The sequence below is a fragment of the Gallus gallus genome, chromosome 8 (genome assembly GCF_016699485.2).
Source record: "Gallus gallus isolate bGalGal1 chromosome 8, bGalGal1.mat.broiler.GRCg7b, whole genome shotgun sequence".
In the NCBI taxonomy this organism is placed as follows: domain Eukaryota; kingdom Metazoa; phylum Chordata; class Aves; order Galliformes; family Phasianidae; genus Gallus; species Gallus gallus.
Genome location: NC_052539.1, coordinates 5,487,061 through 5,505,738, shown reverse-complemented (window position 1 = coordinate 5,505,738; position 18,678 = coordinate 5,487,061). Strand labels below are relative to the sequence as shown.

General features: G+C 44.8%; 1 protein-coding gene across 2 annotated transcripts; it reads left to right on the top strand.

Moving 5' to 3' along the window:
• The first annotated feature begins 214 nt into the window (after positions 1 to 214).
• Positions 215 to 17,839, top strand: TMCO1 (transmembrane and coiled-coil domains 1). Of its 2 annotated transcripts, XM_424693.8 has the most exons (7): positions 215 to 336; positions 1,537 to 1,614; positions 5,358 to 5,417; positions 8,454 to 8,500; positions 9,084 to 9,151; positions 12,200 to 12,344; positions 17,495 to 17,839. In XM_424693.8, the coding sequence occupies exons 1-7, from the start codon at positions 267 to 269 to the stop codon at positions 17,591 to 17,593; spliced, it is 567 nt and encodes a 188-aa protein (XP_424693.2). In that variant the 5' UTR covers positions 215 to 266; the 3' UTR covers positions 17,594 to 17,839. The 2 variants fall into 2 exon arrangements, with proteins under 2 accessions (XP_424693.2, XP_046754155.1); XM_046898199.1 differs by lacking the exon at positions 215 to 336 and having other exon boundaries at positions 1,536 to 5,086.
• The last annotated feature ends 839 nt before the right edge of the window (positions 17,840 to 18,678 follow it).

Here is an 18,678-nt window from a genome sequence, read left to right as displayed (position 1 = left end):
ACCCCTATCCCAACAGCCAGGGGCGGAGCCCCACCCACACTGACAGCCGGCTCCTCCAATCAGAAAAGGGCCTGCTCGCGCTTTCTCTGCCCCCTCACTTCCCACCGCCCTTCTCCCAGCGCCGAGCTGATTGGCTAGCGTTAGCACCCGGAAGTGCGGGGCGTACGCCTTCGCTTCCGGCCGTTGCTAGGCGACGCGGTCATCAGTAGCTTCCGGGTGGCTGGGCCTGCTTCCGGGAGCGCGGCGGCGGTGGGGCTGACGGCACCATGAGCACCATGTTCGCCGATACCCTTCTCATCGTATTCATTTCCGTCTGTACTGCGCTGCTGGCTGAGGGTGAGTGCTGTCCGGCGCCGGGAGCACTGCGGTGAGGCCTACCCCGGCTGGGCCCTGCCCGGGAGTAGGCCGCGGAGCCGGGCCGGGCCTACTGGTGCCGTTCAGGATGGACTGGGGGTGGTTGGCAGGGGGCTGTCTCCCCTTCTCCGTGCCCCTGAGCGCAGGGGAAGAGGAAGGAATGGCATGATGGGGTTTGTCTGGCGGAGACATAGAGGAAGGGAGAACAGAACAGGGGGGTGTGAAACAGGGATCGCTTAGTCAGAGCCCCTCAGGGCTGGTGATTGTGGGTGGGTACGGGTGGGCTTTAGGACCTCAGAGGGTGGCGGTGGGTAGCACCTAAATAAAACCGCCTGGTGGTGCATGGTGGTAGGAATGGACCTTTTATTTTAGAAGGAAAGAGGTAGTGGGAGGAGATAATAACAGTTTTCAGTGTCTTTCTCTAAATAAAGAGGATATTGGTGTCTTGCAGTTGGACCTGATGACCTCAAAGGTCTTTTCCAACCTGAGCAATTCTATGATTCTTTTCGTAGCTGTTGTGACACATGCAAAGAAATCAACTTAACTTGCAACGAGGAAGGCTTAGATTGGCTGCATTTGGGTTAAGCATCAGGGTGAAGAAACAGGCATAGATTTTTAAGGTCTGGTTGAATGAATACTTTTTGAGGCAGTCCAAATCACAGGCTGCTCCCTTTCCCTGGCACTGAGCTATACCCCCAAAGTCTCATCATGTCCTAGGGCTGCAAGGCCTTTTCTCTGGGGAACTTCAGAGGTAAAGAGAACCCCGTGCTGAATATGGCATTTGCTTTCCAGGAGTGCTGTATTGCATTGGGTTCAGCTGGTGTTCACCTCATTGTCTTTTGCAGGGCAGAGCAGTGTGGCTTTCCAAAATGTGTTCTCTGCAGCTGGTGATCTCAGGGACTCACTAGCTCTGTACTGTTGTCAAACCAAAGCCCCCTCCCCCCAAAAAAAGAAAAAAGGGACTAAAAGCCTTTTGTAAGAGCTCAGTTTAAGCAGCTCAGAGACCTGTGGCTCAGCACTTCCGGCATGACTGGTTTGATCATGATTTGTGGTACCTTTGTTGTATTATAACATGTTTCTGTAGACACAATGTATCTTCTGCACACCTATTTGCAAACTCATATCTTTATTTATCACAGGAGATCTTTATTTACCTAGATACGTGCTGGTTATTTGTTTCAGGTATAACCTGGGTCCTGGTATACCGAACAGACAAATACAAGAGATTAAAGGCTGAAGTGGAAAAACAGAGCAAAAAATGTAAGTACTTTTCAGATATTAGAGAGGATGTCTGCTGTTCTTCTTGTAGCCTCCTTTGGCAAATGTAAAAATGAACAGAGTCTGTGCTCTGAGATATTTCTGCTGCATTTTCTTCTAAGGGAGAGAAGCTTGGGCTTCATTGGATCTGAATTTTACATGTGTAGCAGAAATACTAAGTCATGGCCTGAAGCGGTGATTGAACACCTGATGGGAAGGCAGGGCCAACCCAGGGGAGCTCAGCTGTATGCAATGCACCTGAGTGACCAGAAGAGCTGGAGCCAGGATCCACCCCTTCCCAGACCTCGTTTAAGGGTTGGCAGTGGAGGTGAGGGTATCTCTTGCTGGAGATTCCTGCCTACCTGAGATAAGCAGCTCTTTTTCTTCATTTTTGTGTCTGTGACTGCTGCATTTGAGCTTGTCCTCGTTTGCTGTAGCCAAAGACTTTGCTACCCTGCTATTATCATCCCATTATAGTATTGCAGTAGATTACCTAAATTGGTACAGAGGGGACTTATCTCTGTTCTTAATTTTTGCCTTTTTGTGGAATTGAGGCTGATAGAAAGACCTGAATTGTACTCCATTCCCCTCCTGCTTTTCTTGGAGGACAGGAGGGAGATCAGTACTGGAGTCAGCTTCTGAGCATGAGTAGCCTGTGTGTATGTGTATATATGTGTATTTCTTCAGATCCCTGAAATAAATTCAGGGATGCAGCTTTTGCTTTTCAAGGAGGATGAAGGATGTGAGATATGTCATAAGAACGGTTTGAAGGATTACCGTGAGAAGTAAAGCATGATACATAAAAAGTGATGATTAAGGATGGGAAATGAGTAAGGACAGAGTCGTGATAGAAGGATCTAAGATGTCAGTTGATATAAAAAATATTCTAGTATAAACTGGAAACAAAAATAGAATTGGATAGAAAAAAACTGTCCCAGATAAAAAAAAAAAAAGAGGGAAGGATTAGACAAGGATAGCAAAAGGGAGCAGAGAGAGAGCAGTCAAAGATACACATTAGATATTAAAATAAGAAGTAATTTTGAAAAGGTATGTTTGAGTATGGAGTGTTTCAGTGGACCTGTCTGTATCAGAAACCATGGAGCAGAGGAGAAATTGAGCTGTGTGTTCAAACTTGATCTTGTATTCTCTGTGTGGGTTCCAGTAGTAAGAGACAGTACGTGATGATGTGGGGGTTGAACCTGAGCTGGTGTTAACCTTAATGCTTTTTCACCATGGTATCAGTGCTTCTGGAAAACAAGAGAAAATATTATTAAACCATGTTTTTTTCTTCCAGTCTAGCCTTCCCAGAGGCAAGATAAGCTGGAAAGTGAAAGTTAGTCATCTTTGTGTCTCAGCTCCTAAATTTAGGGGCTTTTGTCATCACAGCAGTATCAGCTGGGGATTGCATCTGTGCCCACCCCCACTCTAATCCCGCTTGGGTGATAAAAAGGAGTTGGGCAGAATTAGCCACAGAAGGCAAGTTAGAGAAGCAATTGAAACCCATCTGAGAACTGAAGAGTAGAACTCAAAGGCTGTTAGCACGGCTTATTCTCTGCAGTGTAATGATTTCTGTAAGGCTTCAGTGCAGTTTGTTTTTATAGCTGTCCTGATATCTAGGTTATAATCTGTGAAGGGAAAGTTTATGCATCTCAGTTCGTTTCTAATCTCTTTGTTTGACGCTCAGTCTAGTCCCCTAAATCACCACCCTCCAAAAAAGAACAGAATAATGAGGAGTTGCTAAAAATTAGGGCTTGATCTGTTTTCCTCTCGCACTGAGGACATCTGGCTGACCTGATGGCTTACAGGCAATTTGTAGAGCTCTTGAGCCACACCTTTCAACTGTTACCCAACACATCTGAAACAGGAAAAAACACATGAGAGATCTTTAAGTTCTCCTTTGGGAGTACTAGCAATCCTAACAGTTTGCCAAAACAAATGGGCTGAGTAGTATGCTTGAGCAGTGTTCTTACTCGTAATCCTTAGTTTCATCTCTCCCTATTCTCTTGTTTCTGTTGAGAGACACAGCACTGTTGGAGACTGATGAAATGATAGCAGATGTCCTAGGATAAACGTAGCAGTAAACTTGCAATAAGTATTTCTGGTCTGCAGGGTATGCTTGGAAGTGTTATCCGTATTCCTGCAGACAGCCCTGTGAGGCTGCCTGACAGTTATTTGTCCTGTGCAAGCCATAAGGGAAGTTAGGCTGTGGGGTCTGTCAGGCCTGACATAAGGCCCAATAGCACTACTTGGAGTGAAGCTGGGATCTGGAGGTGCCCCCTGGTTACAGCTGGAAAGAACAGATAGCCCTGAAAAGCCAGTGTTTTCCAGACTAAGGGATTATGTGGGCTAGGGTTGGGTTGGACTGATCATGGTATCCCAGCTGGAACAAAATGCTCTCTTGTGAACATAGATGTATGGTTGTTTGGAACCTCTCTTCAGCATTCCTTCTGAACAGGCTTGCCTAGCTTGTGCTCTTCTAGCTTGCTCATTCAAGATGTGCTTATTCTTTGGAAAAACAGCTGTCTTACAACAGATGTGTTGTAGATGTTGTGTGGACACCTTGTTTAGGCTAGCATGGATTTCCTGGCAGTTGTATGTGGCTGAATTGCAGATGACAAGCACTTCAGAAGCCAGCACGACAAACCTTTTTGTAACTTGGAAGGCTGTTTTCACTTTACCTGTGCTTTAAAATCTGCACTAGAGTATGTCTCTGGTGTCCCTGTTCATTGCAGGGGAGTTGGACCAGATGGCCCTCAGAAGTCCCTTCCAACTCTAAGGATTCTATGATCTAACATCCGTGTTGAGCTAGAACTAGTAAGAGAGAAGAGTTCTGGTGTTCAGCTCTCTAAAGCTGATTGTGTGAGCTGACAAGAGTCAAGTCTTCTTGTTGGAAAATACAGTAGATGTATGTAGAGTTCAGGGTAAGAAAGGACTGTTGTGTGTTTTTATTATCATAGCTGTGCTTGATCATCCTCTTGTTATAGGTCTTAGCTCAAGACCAGTCTCTTTCTGTTCTGGCTGTTTTCAGAAGAGCACTTTGAGATGGGCAGCACACTATCTATATTTGAAGTTTGCTATGCTGGTCTTACATTAGATTTAGGGCTTTTTTAATGCAGTGTTGGTGGTTTGGATTTGTTTGGTGAGTGTCTGACTTGGGGTTTTACTAACTATGAGCTTAGGCTCTTACTTTAAAAGACTGGAACTGCTTCAGTACTAATTAATTGAAAAGGAATGGAGATGCTCTAGCTGACTGCTTGGATGGCGTTTCCCCTGAGAATTACACCCCTTCTTCACAGGCAGGCAGAGAACACAAGCTTTCCTGTGTTCTGCTTCCCACTGCAGATAATCGGGAGCAGAGCTTGCCACAAAGCTCTTTTCATTAGACTTGCTGAATCAAAAGTACTGTCTACTACTAATGACAAGTCAGCAGTGGTCATTTCAGCTAAGATTGTCCTCAGGCTGCTTGGTTGGCAATGTAATGTGTTCTCAGCAGAGTTTAAAATTGACTCTTTGAAACATTCCTATATCTCATCCAACCTTTGGGAGAAATTTTGGATTTTAAATGTTCAGTTTGCATCTGGTTGGCCTGGAGTGGTTAATAACTTGTTGGTTCTGAACACGTTCGTAGTCCTAACTTCCTTTTGTGCCTCTGCTCTCTAAAGGGAATAAAATTGTTTTCTTGTGTGAAAGGAGGGGGGCTAGTGTCTGTGCAGAAGTGATGGAATATCTTTCTTTGTATTTTGCAGTGGAAAAGAAGAAAGAAACGATAACTGAATCAGCAGGCCGACAGCAGAAGAAGAAAATAGGTAAGGTTAGGAAGGGTGTGCGGTGCCCCAGGAGCACGGAGAAAGTGACTTTTGCTCCTTCTGAAGCAGTACTAGAGCTGGTTCTTAGCGTGGCAGCTGGCATGTGAACCTTGATGCCCTATTCCTCCAAAACAGGAGGCGGATGTCCTCTTGGTGGTTCTAATGAAATTCAGAGAAGTGCAGCCTCACCAAGAGGTGATTAACAGTCATGGATGTGACTTATTAATTTCAGTTGCCAAAGTTCTTTGCTGCAGTGCACTGGCAGCTTGCAGTGGCTCTGACTGATTGTGATTTTCACATCTTTCTTTTTTCTTCATTTGAACACCTCAGAGCTGAAGATATTTGCGTGAGCTGACTCTAACTATGCTCAGATTTACTTAAAATTTGATAAATTGGTACTTAAAATTGAGCAAAGCAATCTTTTTCCCCATTCTGTCTTTCATTGTCAACACAGTTTCACTGTGTTAAGGTAACTCTTTAAACAGTGGATTGTGCAAGAGTAACGTGGTAGATGTTTAATGCATCTGAGCTTTAGAAGGTTCTCTTATCTTCAAGAGTCTAAAGTAAAACGTACAGTAAAGCCTGGTTAAATTATTACAGAAATAATAGCAAGAATACTTCTAAGGGCTCCTGGGAGTTGGTTTCCTTGTTCCTCTGTAACACCAGGTAGCTGAATTGCTCATTTGATCTGTTCAAAGCTCCAGAGTAATTATAAACACATCTTCAAACAGTTCTTCCTAGGTATAAAACCTGTTATTACTACACTTCTGAAAGGAGAGGAACCCAAATTCTTCCTCTGTTCTTCCTATTTTCAGCTTTTAGTCTTAAGTAACCCATACGTGGGATAAATACAATTACTGGATAAGGCAATTTTTATTTTAAGTGGCTGTTGTTACTTATGGTCACTTTTCAATGTGTCAGTGACTTCTTTCCAGGGTGCTATCCAAGCTATGTTTCTAGCAGAGAATATTTTACTTGTGCTTGGACTAAACAAATAAACAGTAGAATCCGAGGAATTCAGGTGCTGCACTGTTTTGTTTTCTTTTTTAATATGCTGAAATAATCTTGTTTTGAAAATGAAAACAAAGCACAAAGGGATTAAGAACAAAACTTAGGAAGCGACCACTGATTTTGTTTGCTGTGTTGCTTGCTGGCCAAGCTTAAGGTACTGAGTGTTGGGTTGGTTGGGTTTTGTTTTGCAAGTGCTGCATAAGTCATTTGCTTTCGGGCAAAGCTGCATTCTTAGTGTTGCTGAAAAATCAGGCCTACATGTCCATCTGGGCATCCAGAAAATGACTCATAGCTGTTGAAAACTGATGTCAGTGGCTGAGTTATGCAGACTGTAGCATTGTTGTAACAGTCAGATGACTTGTGTTGGGATTACTTGAAGTTCTAAAATTCTAGATAATAAAAAATAACCAAGGGTGACTTCTCAGGATAGTCACAGTTGTGCTGCAGTCCTGCCCCAGTTGCCATTCGTCTTGTGCACAGAACAAGGCAGGAGGTGTGTGTATGGCCTTGCTTGGTCATGTAAGAGATGAATCATGCACACGTACATGGAGGGAGGATGAAAGCTGCATGGGCAAGCTTAGTTTGGTGTTTCCTACTTCACAATTCCTATTAACTGTAGAGAGAGCCAGTTTTACTCGTAATGTCTAAATCACCTTTTATGCTTCTGGAGCAGCACACTTAATACCATAGTGGTGCCTTCTGCCACTTCAACTGGAAGAGCGTGTTGGATAATTCATAACTTTGCTCTGGCTTTCTGCACCTGGAATAAGAGACTGTGGCATTCCCAATAGTCCAAATAAGTGCTTGCAAACCCAGTGCTGGCAAATAAGGTTTTTTGTTGTATCCTCATGGTTCCAGTTCCAGTGAGCAGAATTTGAAGAGCTGGGACTCCAAGGTGCCCCTCATTAACCCAGTCCTTTTCCCCTTTATTCCTACCCAGCTGCATAGCAAACTACTTAAATGCTGCTTATGTATGCCCTGGCTGGCTATAAACCATTTCTATAGAGTGGTAGGACACCTAGAGCATATTTGTTTTGAATTTGTAGAAATTAGAAACAGGTCATGTATGGTGGGGATCTGGGCTGTATTCTTCATCACCGTGTTAACCTTTAGTCCATCTAAATAGATGGTTAGTTATGTAGGTGAGGGGAAAAAACAAGTATTTGTGCCAAATGTGATTCCTAAAGATCTGGCCTAGTTGCTGATATGTCTGAAAACAAAACTCTCCACCTAGGTCAGGAAACAGGTGTGTGGAAAGTTCCTGCCTGCGGGAATGGTTTGCAGTTATAACCAATTGAGAACAGCAAGGAGGATTCTAGGAAATTGGATAGGGGTGTTTCCCTTGCTTTGTAACCACACTGATTGCGAGTCTCTGTATTTATCAGCTTTTATTCAGGGCTTGAAAGATAACCCTCTGAGCTTCTGTGCTGTGGGCTCCTTGTACTGAAACCTCAGCAGGGATCTGCTGGGCAACTTGCCTGTCGAAGAGCCCTTGATAGTGGGTCTGCATCCCCCCCTTTCTCCTTTCACATTATTTTTTGGATACTTCATCCACATCCTTACCACAGCCTCAAAGCCCCGGGTGCACCTCTGGATCCTCAGTCTGACACCTCCAAAATGAAATCCTTGCTTATGTGGTGTGCTTACAGCAGTGAGTGCAGCTTTCAGAAGCGCGCTTTGTAGGCACTGTCTTTGTTTTCTGGCAGTGTTGTTCATGCTGCTGTGTTAGTTGATTGAGCCGGCAAATCTGACATCGTGTGCATTTCTTCCAGAGGTGCTGAGTGTATGATTCTTCTAGTTTCCTCCTCTTCTGTGCCTGCTTTGCTGTGTGTTGCTGGGATGGAGGAGCAATTGGCTATGGGCGATTTTTCCACTTCATACTGTTTGGCACAGAGAGCTGGAGTTGATTTGGGGAGTGTTACATGTTTGGAGGGCTAGGAAGGTTAAGTCTTCCCAGAAATGAAAACATTCATGTTTCTAGCTTGGTATAACTGATGATAACTGTTGTTGTTTTTGTCCTTCTAGAGAGACAAGAGGAGAAACTGAAGAATAACAACAGAGACTTGTCAATGGTAAGAAAACTAGAGCCACTTCCCATCTACTGAAGATTTCACACAGCAGTTTTCCAACAAAGCCTTTGTTCATTTGACAGCTGTAGCAGCTCCTCCTCCTCACAGTTCTTTCTGGTTATCTCTGATAGCTGCAGATTTCAGTATGAACTCTCTAGCAGTTACCACCTCACTTCATCCCCATCATTAGCTCGTTTCGTTTTTATAAGTCTCCATGATGTAGAACTTATTTGTCTGACTTCCTGTTTTTTTTTTTTCTAATGAATTCCTACTGGTTGTATAGGTTTACCTATGAAAGCTAACAAAACAAATTCTGGGCAATTTTTGTTCTATTTTCCTCTCTGAAGTTGCTCTTTGTAACAGTATTCCACATTATGGCTGCCTTTATGCCCAGTTGTTGACCGGAATTGATTTCAAGTGCTCTCCGGTCGCTCCTTTTGCAACCCATTCAGGGTTCCATGTCATCCTTTTTCCTTCTGGATTCCAGTGATGCTGTACAAGGCCTGCTCTTGAGTTTGTGAGCCCTAACCTCTCAGTGTAGTCCTGTTGTCTTCTGTTTGATTATCTCTGACCTTTCAACTTACAGGTTCGGATGAAATCCATGTTTGCCATTGGCTTCTGCTTCACTGCCTTGATGGGGATGTTTAATTCTATGTAAGTATCAGCCCTCTGTATTTTTCTTAAATGTTGAATATGTACTTTTTTAGGGTTTTATCCAAGAACCATAACTAATCTGTACAATGGATCAATATATCATATGAATTATGTGGTCTGGTCGTAGCATGCATATTCTCAAGAGTGGATACTGCAAGCTGAGTGTTAAATTGAATAAAATGAATGCAAACTGAACACAGCTTATGATTCTTTCTGTTTGGGAACATCTTGACCAGGGTAAGTTTGGTAGATTCCAGGCAAGCAGCCATGGTCTTCAGCTTCTTTGGCTCTGCTATAATGTGACTAAAGAACACTTGCAAGCAAAACTGGGTCAGCTCTTCTGCCCTTAGAAATGAGCTGTAATTGCAGAGTTTGTTGTTGCCCTACTTAAGGTGATCAAAGTCAAGATATTAACAGGTCCAGGCATGGACTCTAATCTTTTTCTTTAAAAATGACCTGGAGTTGGTCTTGTCAAAATCTGAAACAAAAAAAGTCTGGTCTGTGTGGTTATGGAAAGCTTTCCTTCAGAGATGCAAAACCGAAGGACTGCTTGGCTTTTAAAACTTGGTTTGGTCTTGAAACGTGAACTTTCTGTTAGCTGTTAAATCTGAAGATAATATGAATACGGTCAATATGACCTTCAGGAGTCTGTTTGGTATCCAGGCAGTGTACTTACTCTGCTGATGGGTATTTACATTCTTGGGGTGGCAGTCCTTAGGGTACAGTCAATTGTTATTTTACTGCAGGACTGTGGGTGGATAACTGCGAGCAGGGAGTAACAGTACTGCCACTGTGTGGACTCTTTATTTATTCAGCTTAGCCTGACTGCAGCATCTAGCATTCTCTGGAATGCTGTGAAACTGAGCAGAGGAATATGGTGCTAAAGTACTTCAAAATGTGGGTACCATCTTGATTCATTGTTGACTCACTTAACTGGGCTACCAAATTGATTTGTACTGCTTCTGCTCTGAGGGTTTCTGTCCACAGAGATAATGCTACTATCCACAGGGCTCACGTGATGCTTTCAGGCATGTCTTGCTTTAAACTGCACCTTTCTTCTGAGGCCGTCCTGGGAGACAACAGATGAGCAGCATGAGCCATCCAGAGAGTGTTGTTTGAGCTGAAATAGTTCTGAGGCCACTGAACTACAATCTGGAGTCTTGCCTGTCTTGCCTTTGGGGCCAGATAGTTAGATTTTTAGTTGATTTTATTTTGCTCTTGGTCTCAGTGCAGGGTAGCTAGTGCATTTGTATCTGAGAGATAGCTTTGCTGCCTTTTACCTACACTTTCTCATGCTTGCAAATGGTTTGAGGGAGCTGGTTCTCACTCATGTACATCCATTCTCTTGGCATAGTGTAAAGACTAGCTGCGTGGCTCAAGAGAATGCTTCAGTTATGAATGCAAGATGCTTTTAGGCTCCTTCTGGGAAGCTGCTGTTGCCAGGTCATTCACTGAGGCACTGTGGGTGTGTATGAAGAGGAAGAAAAGGATGGCTGACACCTGCGATGACTGTAGCCCAAGTTGCTTGATTTCCTGTTCTTGAATGAGTTTGTTGCTCTGGGGGGACAAAAGGAGCAGGAGTCGGGTGGAAGCAGCGTGGCGTTGCCACTCTTTGGACAAGTGCTGCATTGTAGCTGGGCACCTTGCCTTTGCCAAGTCAGCCAAGTCAAAAGGAACATGACCACGATGATTGCCTCTGCCTTAAAGTGGCAGTACTAATGGAGCAACAGGGCAGGGCATGCTGGAAGGATTTGTTGGAGGCTGGTTTAAACCCAGAGAACAGAGTGCTGTGTGAAGATGAGCAGTTGTGGCTTAAAAGGTGCTCTAGGGCTGGGAGTTCTGTAGCAGCCGTGCCCTCCAAGCAGATGGGCTTTCTCTTGGGAGAGAATTTAGCTTCTGTGTGTCTCAATTTTCTCTTGTCAGAAGCTTCTTAATGCAATCAATTCCCCATCTCGCCCTGAGCTGTGCATTTCAGTACCTCTTCATGCTAATTGTGAGAGCCTGCAGGAGGAAACAGGTACCTCAGGGTGCTGCTGCTGGAGTACTTGTCATTCTCACAGCAGGAATAACGCAGAATTTTAAACCACTGGGGGATGTTACTGGGAGATAAACATCCGTTCCCAGTTCTTCTGCCAAACTGCCTGTGAGATGTAAACAAAGTTGGCATGTGTTTGAGCTGTAGCTGTGTGAATGCATCTCCACAGGAAAGAACGCTCATTTAGGATCTCTTGAAACAAGAAACACCTGTTAGAAAATCAGCACACGCAGAGAAAATAACATCCAAATATGCACATGCTGATGAGGCATCATACGCACTTCACTTCAAAAGATTGGGACGACTGTCTAGGCTGGGAGGAATCTTTGCAAACAGGCCAGAATTCACACTCAGCCTGATGCCCTGGAATGTGGAGCTGGAGGAGTTCCAGGAGCAGAACAGGCTGCTTGGAATAGGGGCTATCTTCCTGCCTCTGTACTGCCTTTGCAGAGATAACACCAACAGCCTTCTTCTGTGTTAAGTGTGCTTTTGATGGATATTATGTGCATCTTGTGCTGCGAATTATAGCTGCTCCAGGAAAGAAACAGATGTCTTCACTTATGCTCTGCTTAATAATGCTCTTCTGCTTAAAGCAAAGAGTCAATCTTCTTGCAGTACCTGCAGTACAGCAGGGTGGTTGTCATCCATCTTATTGAAGAATCCAGTCAGCACTGGAATAAAATGCACCAGTAAGCTGCAAAACATCAACTAAGATCTTATGAATCACCAACTAGTCCAGTTGATCACTCATGTGTCACTGTGATACACTTTGACCATGGCAGAACATGAGGGAAACCCGCTTACTTTTTGGATGACTGAGTGTGAGAGGGCTTTTTAAAGGGGATGACAGAATATAAAAGGATGGGCTGGAGAAAGCAGCATGGCTTTTCAGCCTTCCATGTTCTTGTCTGCTTTGGTGGCCTGCTAGCAATGCTCGCTCGTTCTTTCTGTATCCAGGTGCTCTTTTATGTTCCCCAGACATGATCCCGTGCTCTCCTTTTATTTTTTTTCAGATTTGATGGCCGAGTGGTGGCAAAGCTTCCTTTTATCCCCCTCTCATACATCCAGGGCCTGTCCCACCGCAACCTTCTGGGTGAGGATTACACTGACTGCTCCTTCATCTTCCTCTACATTCTCTGCACAATGTCTATCAGGCAGGTGAGTACATCACTGTCTTTTGCATGCCTGGAGCAGAGAAAGCACATGAAGTACAGTCTCTCCATAATTACACCGGAGTGCTAAGACAGGGATAGCAGAAATGGGTTTATTTTCTGCGTGTCTCTGATTCACTTTATCTGTTAACATGCTGAGAGACTGTTTCCATCAGAAGCCAATGTAAGTACCACTTCTTACCCACTATTTATGACCTTCACAGTAATAGGAGCAAAGAGAAGTGCAGCATCTTTAGGGAAAAATTCCTTGGTGGCTTGAGGTTTGTAAAGGTTAAATCAGTTCACAAACTTGCCAAAAATAGGTGAAGAGTTAAAGCTAGGCTTGTTTTTTTCTTTCCTTTTTATGCTGACCACCTGATATTCCCTCCCCCCCTTATTTTTTTTCAGTCTTACCTTCAGCACTGATTCTGTCACAGTGTTAGGGACGTGACTTAGAGGAGGGGTTTGATATGATAAACTAAGAGTAGGGTACATAGGTCCCCAGCAAAGAAGTTCAGTTGCATCTTCTGAAAAGACAAGTGTCAGTGTGGATAAAAGGAAGTATATGTTCAGGACCAGGCTCTGTTAACCAGCTGGGTGACTGGTTTGTGTTCAGCAGCAGCATTGTGTTGAGATGAGGATGAAAGTTCATTCTTAACTAACGTAATGGCTAGTGAGGATCACAAAGTGGGCCTCCTCGATGCAACCAGAAGTCTTTGCCAGACTTTTTTCAGCATCCTGGGGATAAATCAATACATTCTGGAGTGTGGATGAATGCTGGTGCAAGTAGCTGCAAATCATCAGCTCTTTTGTACTTGTTTCCTTTTTCCTTGATTTGCTTCCTGAATTCTTGCTGCTTTTCTTGTTGGCCAACTTGTTGCTTTTCCTCAGGGGGTGTCAAGGGATGTAGATTTAAGAGATAGGCAGAGGGAAGTGACATGTGCCACTGCTGTCAGAAGTTTGAATGAGCTTGGTGAAGCATCTGGATAATGTTGCTTTTAGTCACAAACAAATTCAATTCAATATTGCCCTCCATATTGGGTATGTGTGTTGAAATGGATCTGTGCCTTGTCTCATGTAAAAACAAATAATGAATTGTAAGATAATTGGAGGTTGAGAGGGTCATCTGGACATCACTGAGTTCACCATTCACCCTCCGCTCCCCCCTCAGAGCAGGGCCAGCTTCCAAGGCCAGGTACCAAAGGCCAGGAGTTTCCTCGTTGTGTTTTCTGCAAGACAAACCTTGTTTCACTTCCCAGTAATTCTAACAGTGTATACTGCTTGGAAAGAAGTTAGACTTCTTTAGCACTTTGGATCATCTCTGTGGGCGGCTGTGGTCTGATGCTGTCCCTTTGGCCAATCTTGTGTAGTGCTCTTCTGTTACCTTTAATGTTGAAAAGTCCCTTCTTTTCAACATTGCAGACTATTACGTGGAACTAAAGAACAGCATCTCTAAGAATATTTTGCACCTATTGAGTTGACTGGGGAGCTGTCTTGCTAAAAAATCCCCTGTGGACTTTTTTTGTCCAAAAATAGAATTTGTGTGGTTTGTTTTAGTCCTGGAAATTTCCTGCTGTTGCCCGTTAAGAAATGAATAGACATCGTAAACTGAGCAGTTGACCACTGTGGTTCTGGGGAGAAATGTCAAACTGCAGTGGGAGTGGGTTTCCAAGTGAAGTTCTGATAGCAAATTACCTTGTGTGGGAGAGGTCGTGCTAATGGTCCAGTGAGGATGGAAGTTACCTTGTTGCTTTCAAGGTAGGTGTTTTTTGCTTTGGAGCATTAGATTGCAGCCTTTGTACTGCTGTCTTATCTACACGGTTGTGATTAACTGTACCTGCAATTCTTCATCTGTTAGGCAGCTCCAAGTTTCTTCTTCCTTGCTGTATGGAGGGATGGGCAGGGACCAGCTGTGTTACTTTCTGCAAAAGTTAGGAACTAAAGCTGTGATTCCTGGCATCCTGTGGTGGTTGGTTTTATTACTATTTGGAGGTACTTAGATGATAACAGCACGAGGAGGAGGACTTTGGCTGTGAGAGGCCAAAGGAGAGGGGAAGAAAGCAATTAAGGGCTTATAATGGTGCCAAAGATTTGTTTCTGGTGCTGTGACTGTGGAGGTGAAAGCTTCACGACCTGTTGTTGTTTCACTGTGTGCAAAAGGGAAAATTTCACTGGGCTGCCTTCTAACCAGCTGTTGGCCTAAGGGAGGAGAAATGATGATGTGTTTGATTTAACGCCACCAATACAAGGAGAAAGAGCAGAGCTGCACAGAGGATCAGGCTGCAAACAAGCTTATGGGAACTATACATCCCTCAGCCTTCCCCTAAATCCTGGAGCTGACTGCCAGGGATCAAGAGAGTGAAGGCAGCCATCCTGGTGGAGCTCCAGAGCAGAGGAACTTCTGTGTATGTGAAAGACCAGAGATTAGGAGGGAAACGCAGGGGAGTATGTGAGGAGGGGGAGGCTAAGTGGCCGTTGATTAAACTCCCATGAATGGGATGAGCAGCAGCAGGCAGGCTATTCATGTGGTTCTCAGGCATGTGGGGGTGATAAGCTCTTCAGACACTGACTGGGAAGCTTGCTGCCTGTGACCTGGCCAGCATCTCCAGAAATAGTTTACTTGTGGTGAGTAACTTCCTTTGCGCTGTTCCCAGCTCTCCCTGGCACGTAAATCCTGTCCCCTAGTTCCTCCTGCCTTCCTGTTTGGAGAGAAGAGGGTTGCTGGGAGAGGCCTTCCAAGGGTCCTTGAGCTGTTGGGTTTCAGCTGGGAAAGTCTGCTGCTGGACTGGGCGTGAGGCACAGTGTCAGGGTTACATCCTCTGTCCCCACTCCTGTTTCTGAACTCCTGGCCTTCACCTGTGCTATGTGTGAAGGAGGCCGTGCTGCTCTTCCTCAGGCGTTTGCTGGTCTTCACTTCCTTTTCACATGTGCTTGAACCATAGATGAGGCCTATTCTCTCTGAAATGCATTCCTGAAGGGAGAGGGAGCCAACAATTATCCTTATTTCCCCAAGTGCACTTTCCCACATGGCCTCATCTTCCCAGCCGTGCGCTGGTGTTTTTGAGGGCCCCTTCTGGATTTGAAGATGACTGCGAGAAGAATGAAAGCTACATCTGCTTTTATCTGAGGAGTATTCCTCAGAGCTCAGATGGAGAATTTGGATCCTTATGATTTATCTTCTTCCTGTCGTGCTCCTGAAGGTGCTGGCCTTGCTTGTGTTGGAAGCAGACTTTGCAGGCTGCCTTGTGCAACGTGGTGCATAGCAGCCAGGACAGATTTCTGCTGGCCCTTGCCCCAGCCCTGGTGTTTCCAGCTGTGTAGACATCAGGACTTCTGTCCAGCATGTCTTGCTTTGCAGCTAGTGCAGAAGCACAAAGGAGTCTCCTGTGGAAGGTTAATCCTGGAGGGTGACTGTAGACTTGAATCCATGTACAGACAAGTTGTATCGCCTCCTCAGAACTATTCAAGCAGATGGGGTAATTTTAGCACCACAGTTCTCTGTCCCAATACTAAGAGCAGGGTGGGAATGAGAGAGGGGGGCAGTTGATCCCACTCATGCTCTGCTAGGATCTCATTCTGTTCCATGCGTGAGCCACCACAAAGCTGACAGGATCTGGGTCCTCCCTGCTTCTGACTCTGCAACACCCTCTGGTGTTACTGAATCTGTCTGTTAGCTGCTCTTGCTTCACTCCCTCTGTCCATCTCTTGACTGAAAGCTCCGGGAGTGTAAATCACACACAGGAGTTTCCCACAGTGAACTGCTGTCCTTTATATATACTGTTACTGAATATCAACCAGTGTCTAATTTATGTTGGACTTGACTGTGCTATGGTGCTGCTGAAGATATTCATAGGAAACCACGCAGATGGCTGAACTGTTTTCACTTTCACATTCACGTGTGCCAGCTGAAACCTTCCTTTCCAAACCTTCCTTTCTTCACCCCAAATGACCCCTTTGAGCTACTCTGAAATGAAGCAGCTCAATCTGTTGGGTTTTTTTTTTTCCTTTAGTTTGTGTCCTTCTTCCATGATCAGAAATGTTTAAGAACTCAGTGACCATGCTATCTGACCTGTCCTGACAATTATTTTGGAGAAGACACTCAGGATTGAAGAGAGCCCTCCTTCCTCCTTTTGTTGTCTGGATAGCCAGGACTCAGCTGATGACAGCAGCAGGCCACAGTTTCCTCCTTCTTTCCCTTGCACCAAATATCCTTGCTTTGCCAGCACTGCATAAGCAGCATCTTGAGCTGTAGTTAAGACAGCAAAGAATGAAACCAATAGAACTGCTAACTCTGTCGTTGCAACGTTGCAGTGTGTCACAAAAAAGGCAGAAAAGCATTGAACTATTAAAATATTCTGTTGTGAAATGTGTAGCTAGTGCCTGACTCTGCTACTCAATGTTGTTACCTCGTTGTTTTCTACTAAAACACCTTGCTCAAATGCAAAGAAAAAAAGCAGAGGAAGTAATTTCAATAGTCATTTTCTTGGTTTTTGCTACATGAGCTTGTTCCACTGAGTCTCCTCCAGCCCACTGTTCTTGTCTGCATTCCCAGCACTCATATTAGTTCTGTGCTTAAGTGTCTGGCTTGAGCTTGGACATGCTTTTGTTGCCACATTGCTGACCCAAATCCAGACTGCACTGTGCAAGAGCCTTCATCACTGGTTTGCAGGTGCTGGTGGTGCCTGTGAAGCACATCCTGGGACTTGTGCAAACAGATGTGCTTTCCTTCTGCCTAAAAACTGACGTTAGCCCCTGCTTCTGTGTCCGCTGCAGCTAGATTGCAAATAAACTATTTTAGACTGATAAAACCAATCTGTAATCCAAGTCATTCACGGTGCATCTGCTGGCTGTGTAGCTGGAGGTGGAAAAGAGCCCTCTGCCAAAATGCAGATTTAGCCATAAAGCTTTAGTTGAGGTAGAAGGAGACCCAGTGCTGAGTGTAGCCATTCAGGATGGCTGTTTGTCTCCTTGCTGATGTGTAGGAGCAGATCTCCGTTCTGTGTTAGGCAGACTAATAGGACTCTGTGGATGACAACGTGAATCTGTTGAAGCTGATGAGAAGGTTGCGCCTGCAAGCAGAGCTGGCATTTCTTCCTCCTTAGTGTCTGCCTTGTTATGGCCTGGTGCTCATGTGCTCTTCTGTTCTTCTTTTTGCAGAACATCCAGAAGATGCTCGGCCTTGCTCCTTCCCGGGCTGCCACCAAGCAAGCAGGGGGCTTCCTTGGCCCCCCACCTCAGGCAGGGAAGTTCTCTTAAAGCACAGTTACAGCCTTTGCTGCAGGTCTGCCAGCCGCACAAGACTGCCTTTGGGAGGTAACACAACGGGTTTCTACACCAGGCTTCCTGTGGCCAAAACCAGCCTATGCAGTATTTACCACAGTCTTGGAAACATCTTGCATTTGAAGTATTCCAACAGCAGTTGCCTGCTCATCAAACCAAGAAAGTTCTCAGAAGATAACTTGACCTTTTGTTTCTGAAAAATAAATGGCTCGGGCATGTTGATTTAGATGTCTGTTAATTGTGCCATAGGACGAGTAGAACTCCTTTGATGTAGCGCAGTTGATTTAGTTTATGGCATGGAAATAAATCAAGATATCAAGAATGAGATTTGCAAAGTAGTTTAGAAAACTTGGAACAATTGTGCTGTGAGGTGTCCCTTGTTTTAGAGGTGCTGGTTATGCTCCTGTGTAGCAGGGAGCTGGGTGAGTAGGTGTGTTTGGTTCTCCTTTTGCCACATTTCCAGTGCAGAGGGTGAGATTTTCCTTTAATTGGTTCAGGCTGCTCTTTGAGGCTGCAAGTATTGCTGGATGTACTGTCTGCCTGTGTCTTCCTGGCAACACTTGGTGCTACACAGGTTTGAGGCAATATACGACTTCTGTTAAAGTTGCTTGCTTAGGCAGAATCTGCTCAATTGCAGAGACAGACCTGGCCTTCAACTTAACGAGTAAACTGCTGAATTATATCGATGCTCTCCACTGAACTCTTTTATTGCCTGAGGGCTTAGGGCAGCAGCATTTGTGTTCATGCCACTGAGCTTGCTGCTCATCCGTCTATTTTGCAGTAGGAATCTGAAAGCCCCCAGACTCCTCCTTAGCCCAGTGAGTTCCCTATGCTTTCTACTTTGCCACATAATTACCTGGCTCACTCCTGTTGGTCAGGCTGTCTTTACAACGATGAATAAACGTTGCTGCTGTGCTTGAGTCAGGCTGAAAGCTTTCCTGAAGCATACAGTACCCACAGGGGCTGTGGGCTTGGTGCTTTTGTGACCAGAAGCTTCTAATGAAGGACGTGTTACTTGGAGTTTGTGGTGAGGGGATAAATCCAGAATGCCTGATGGTGGT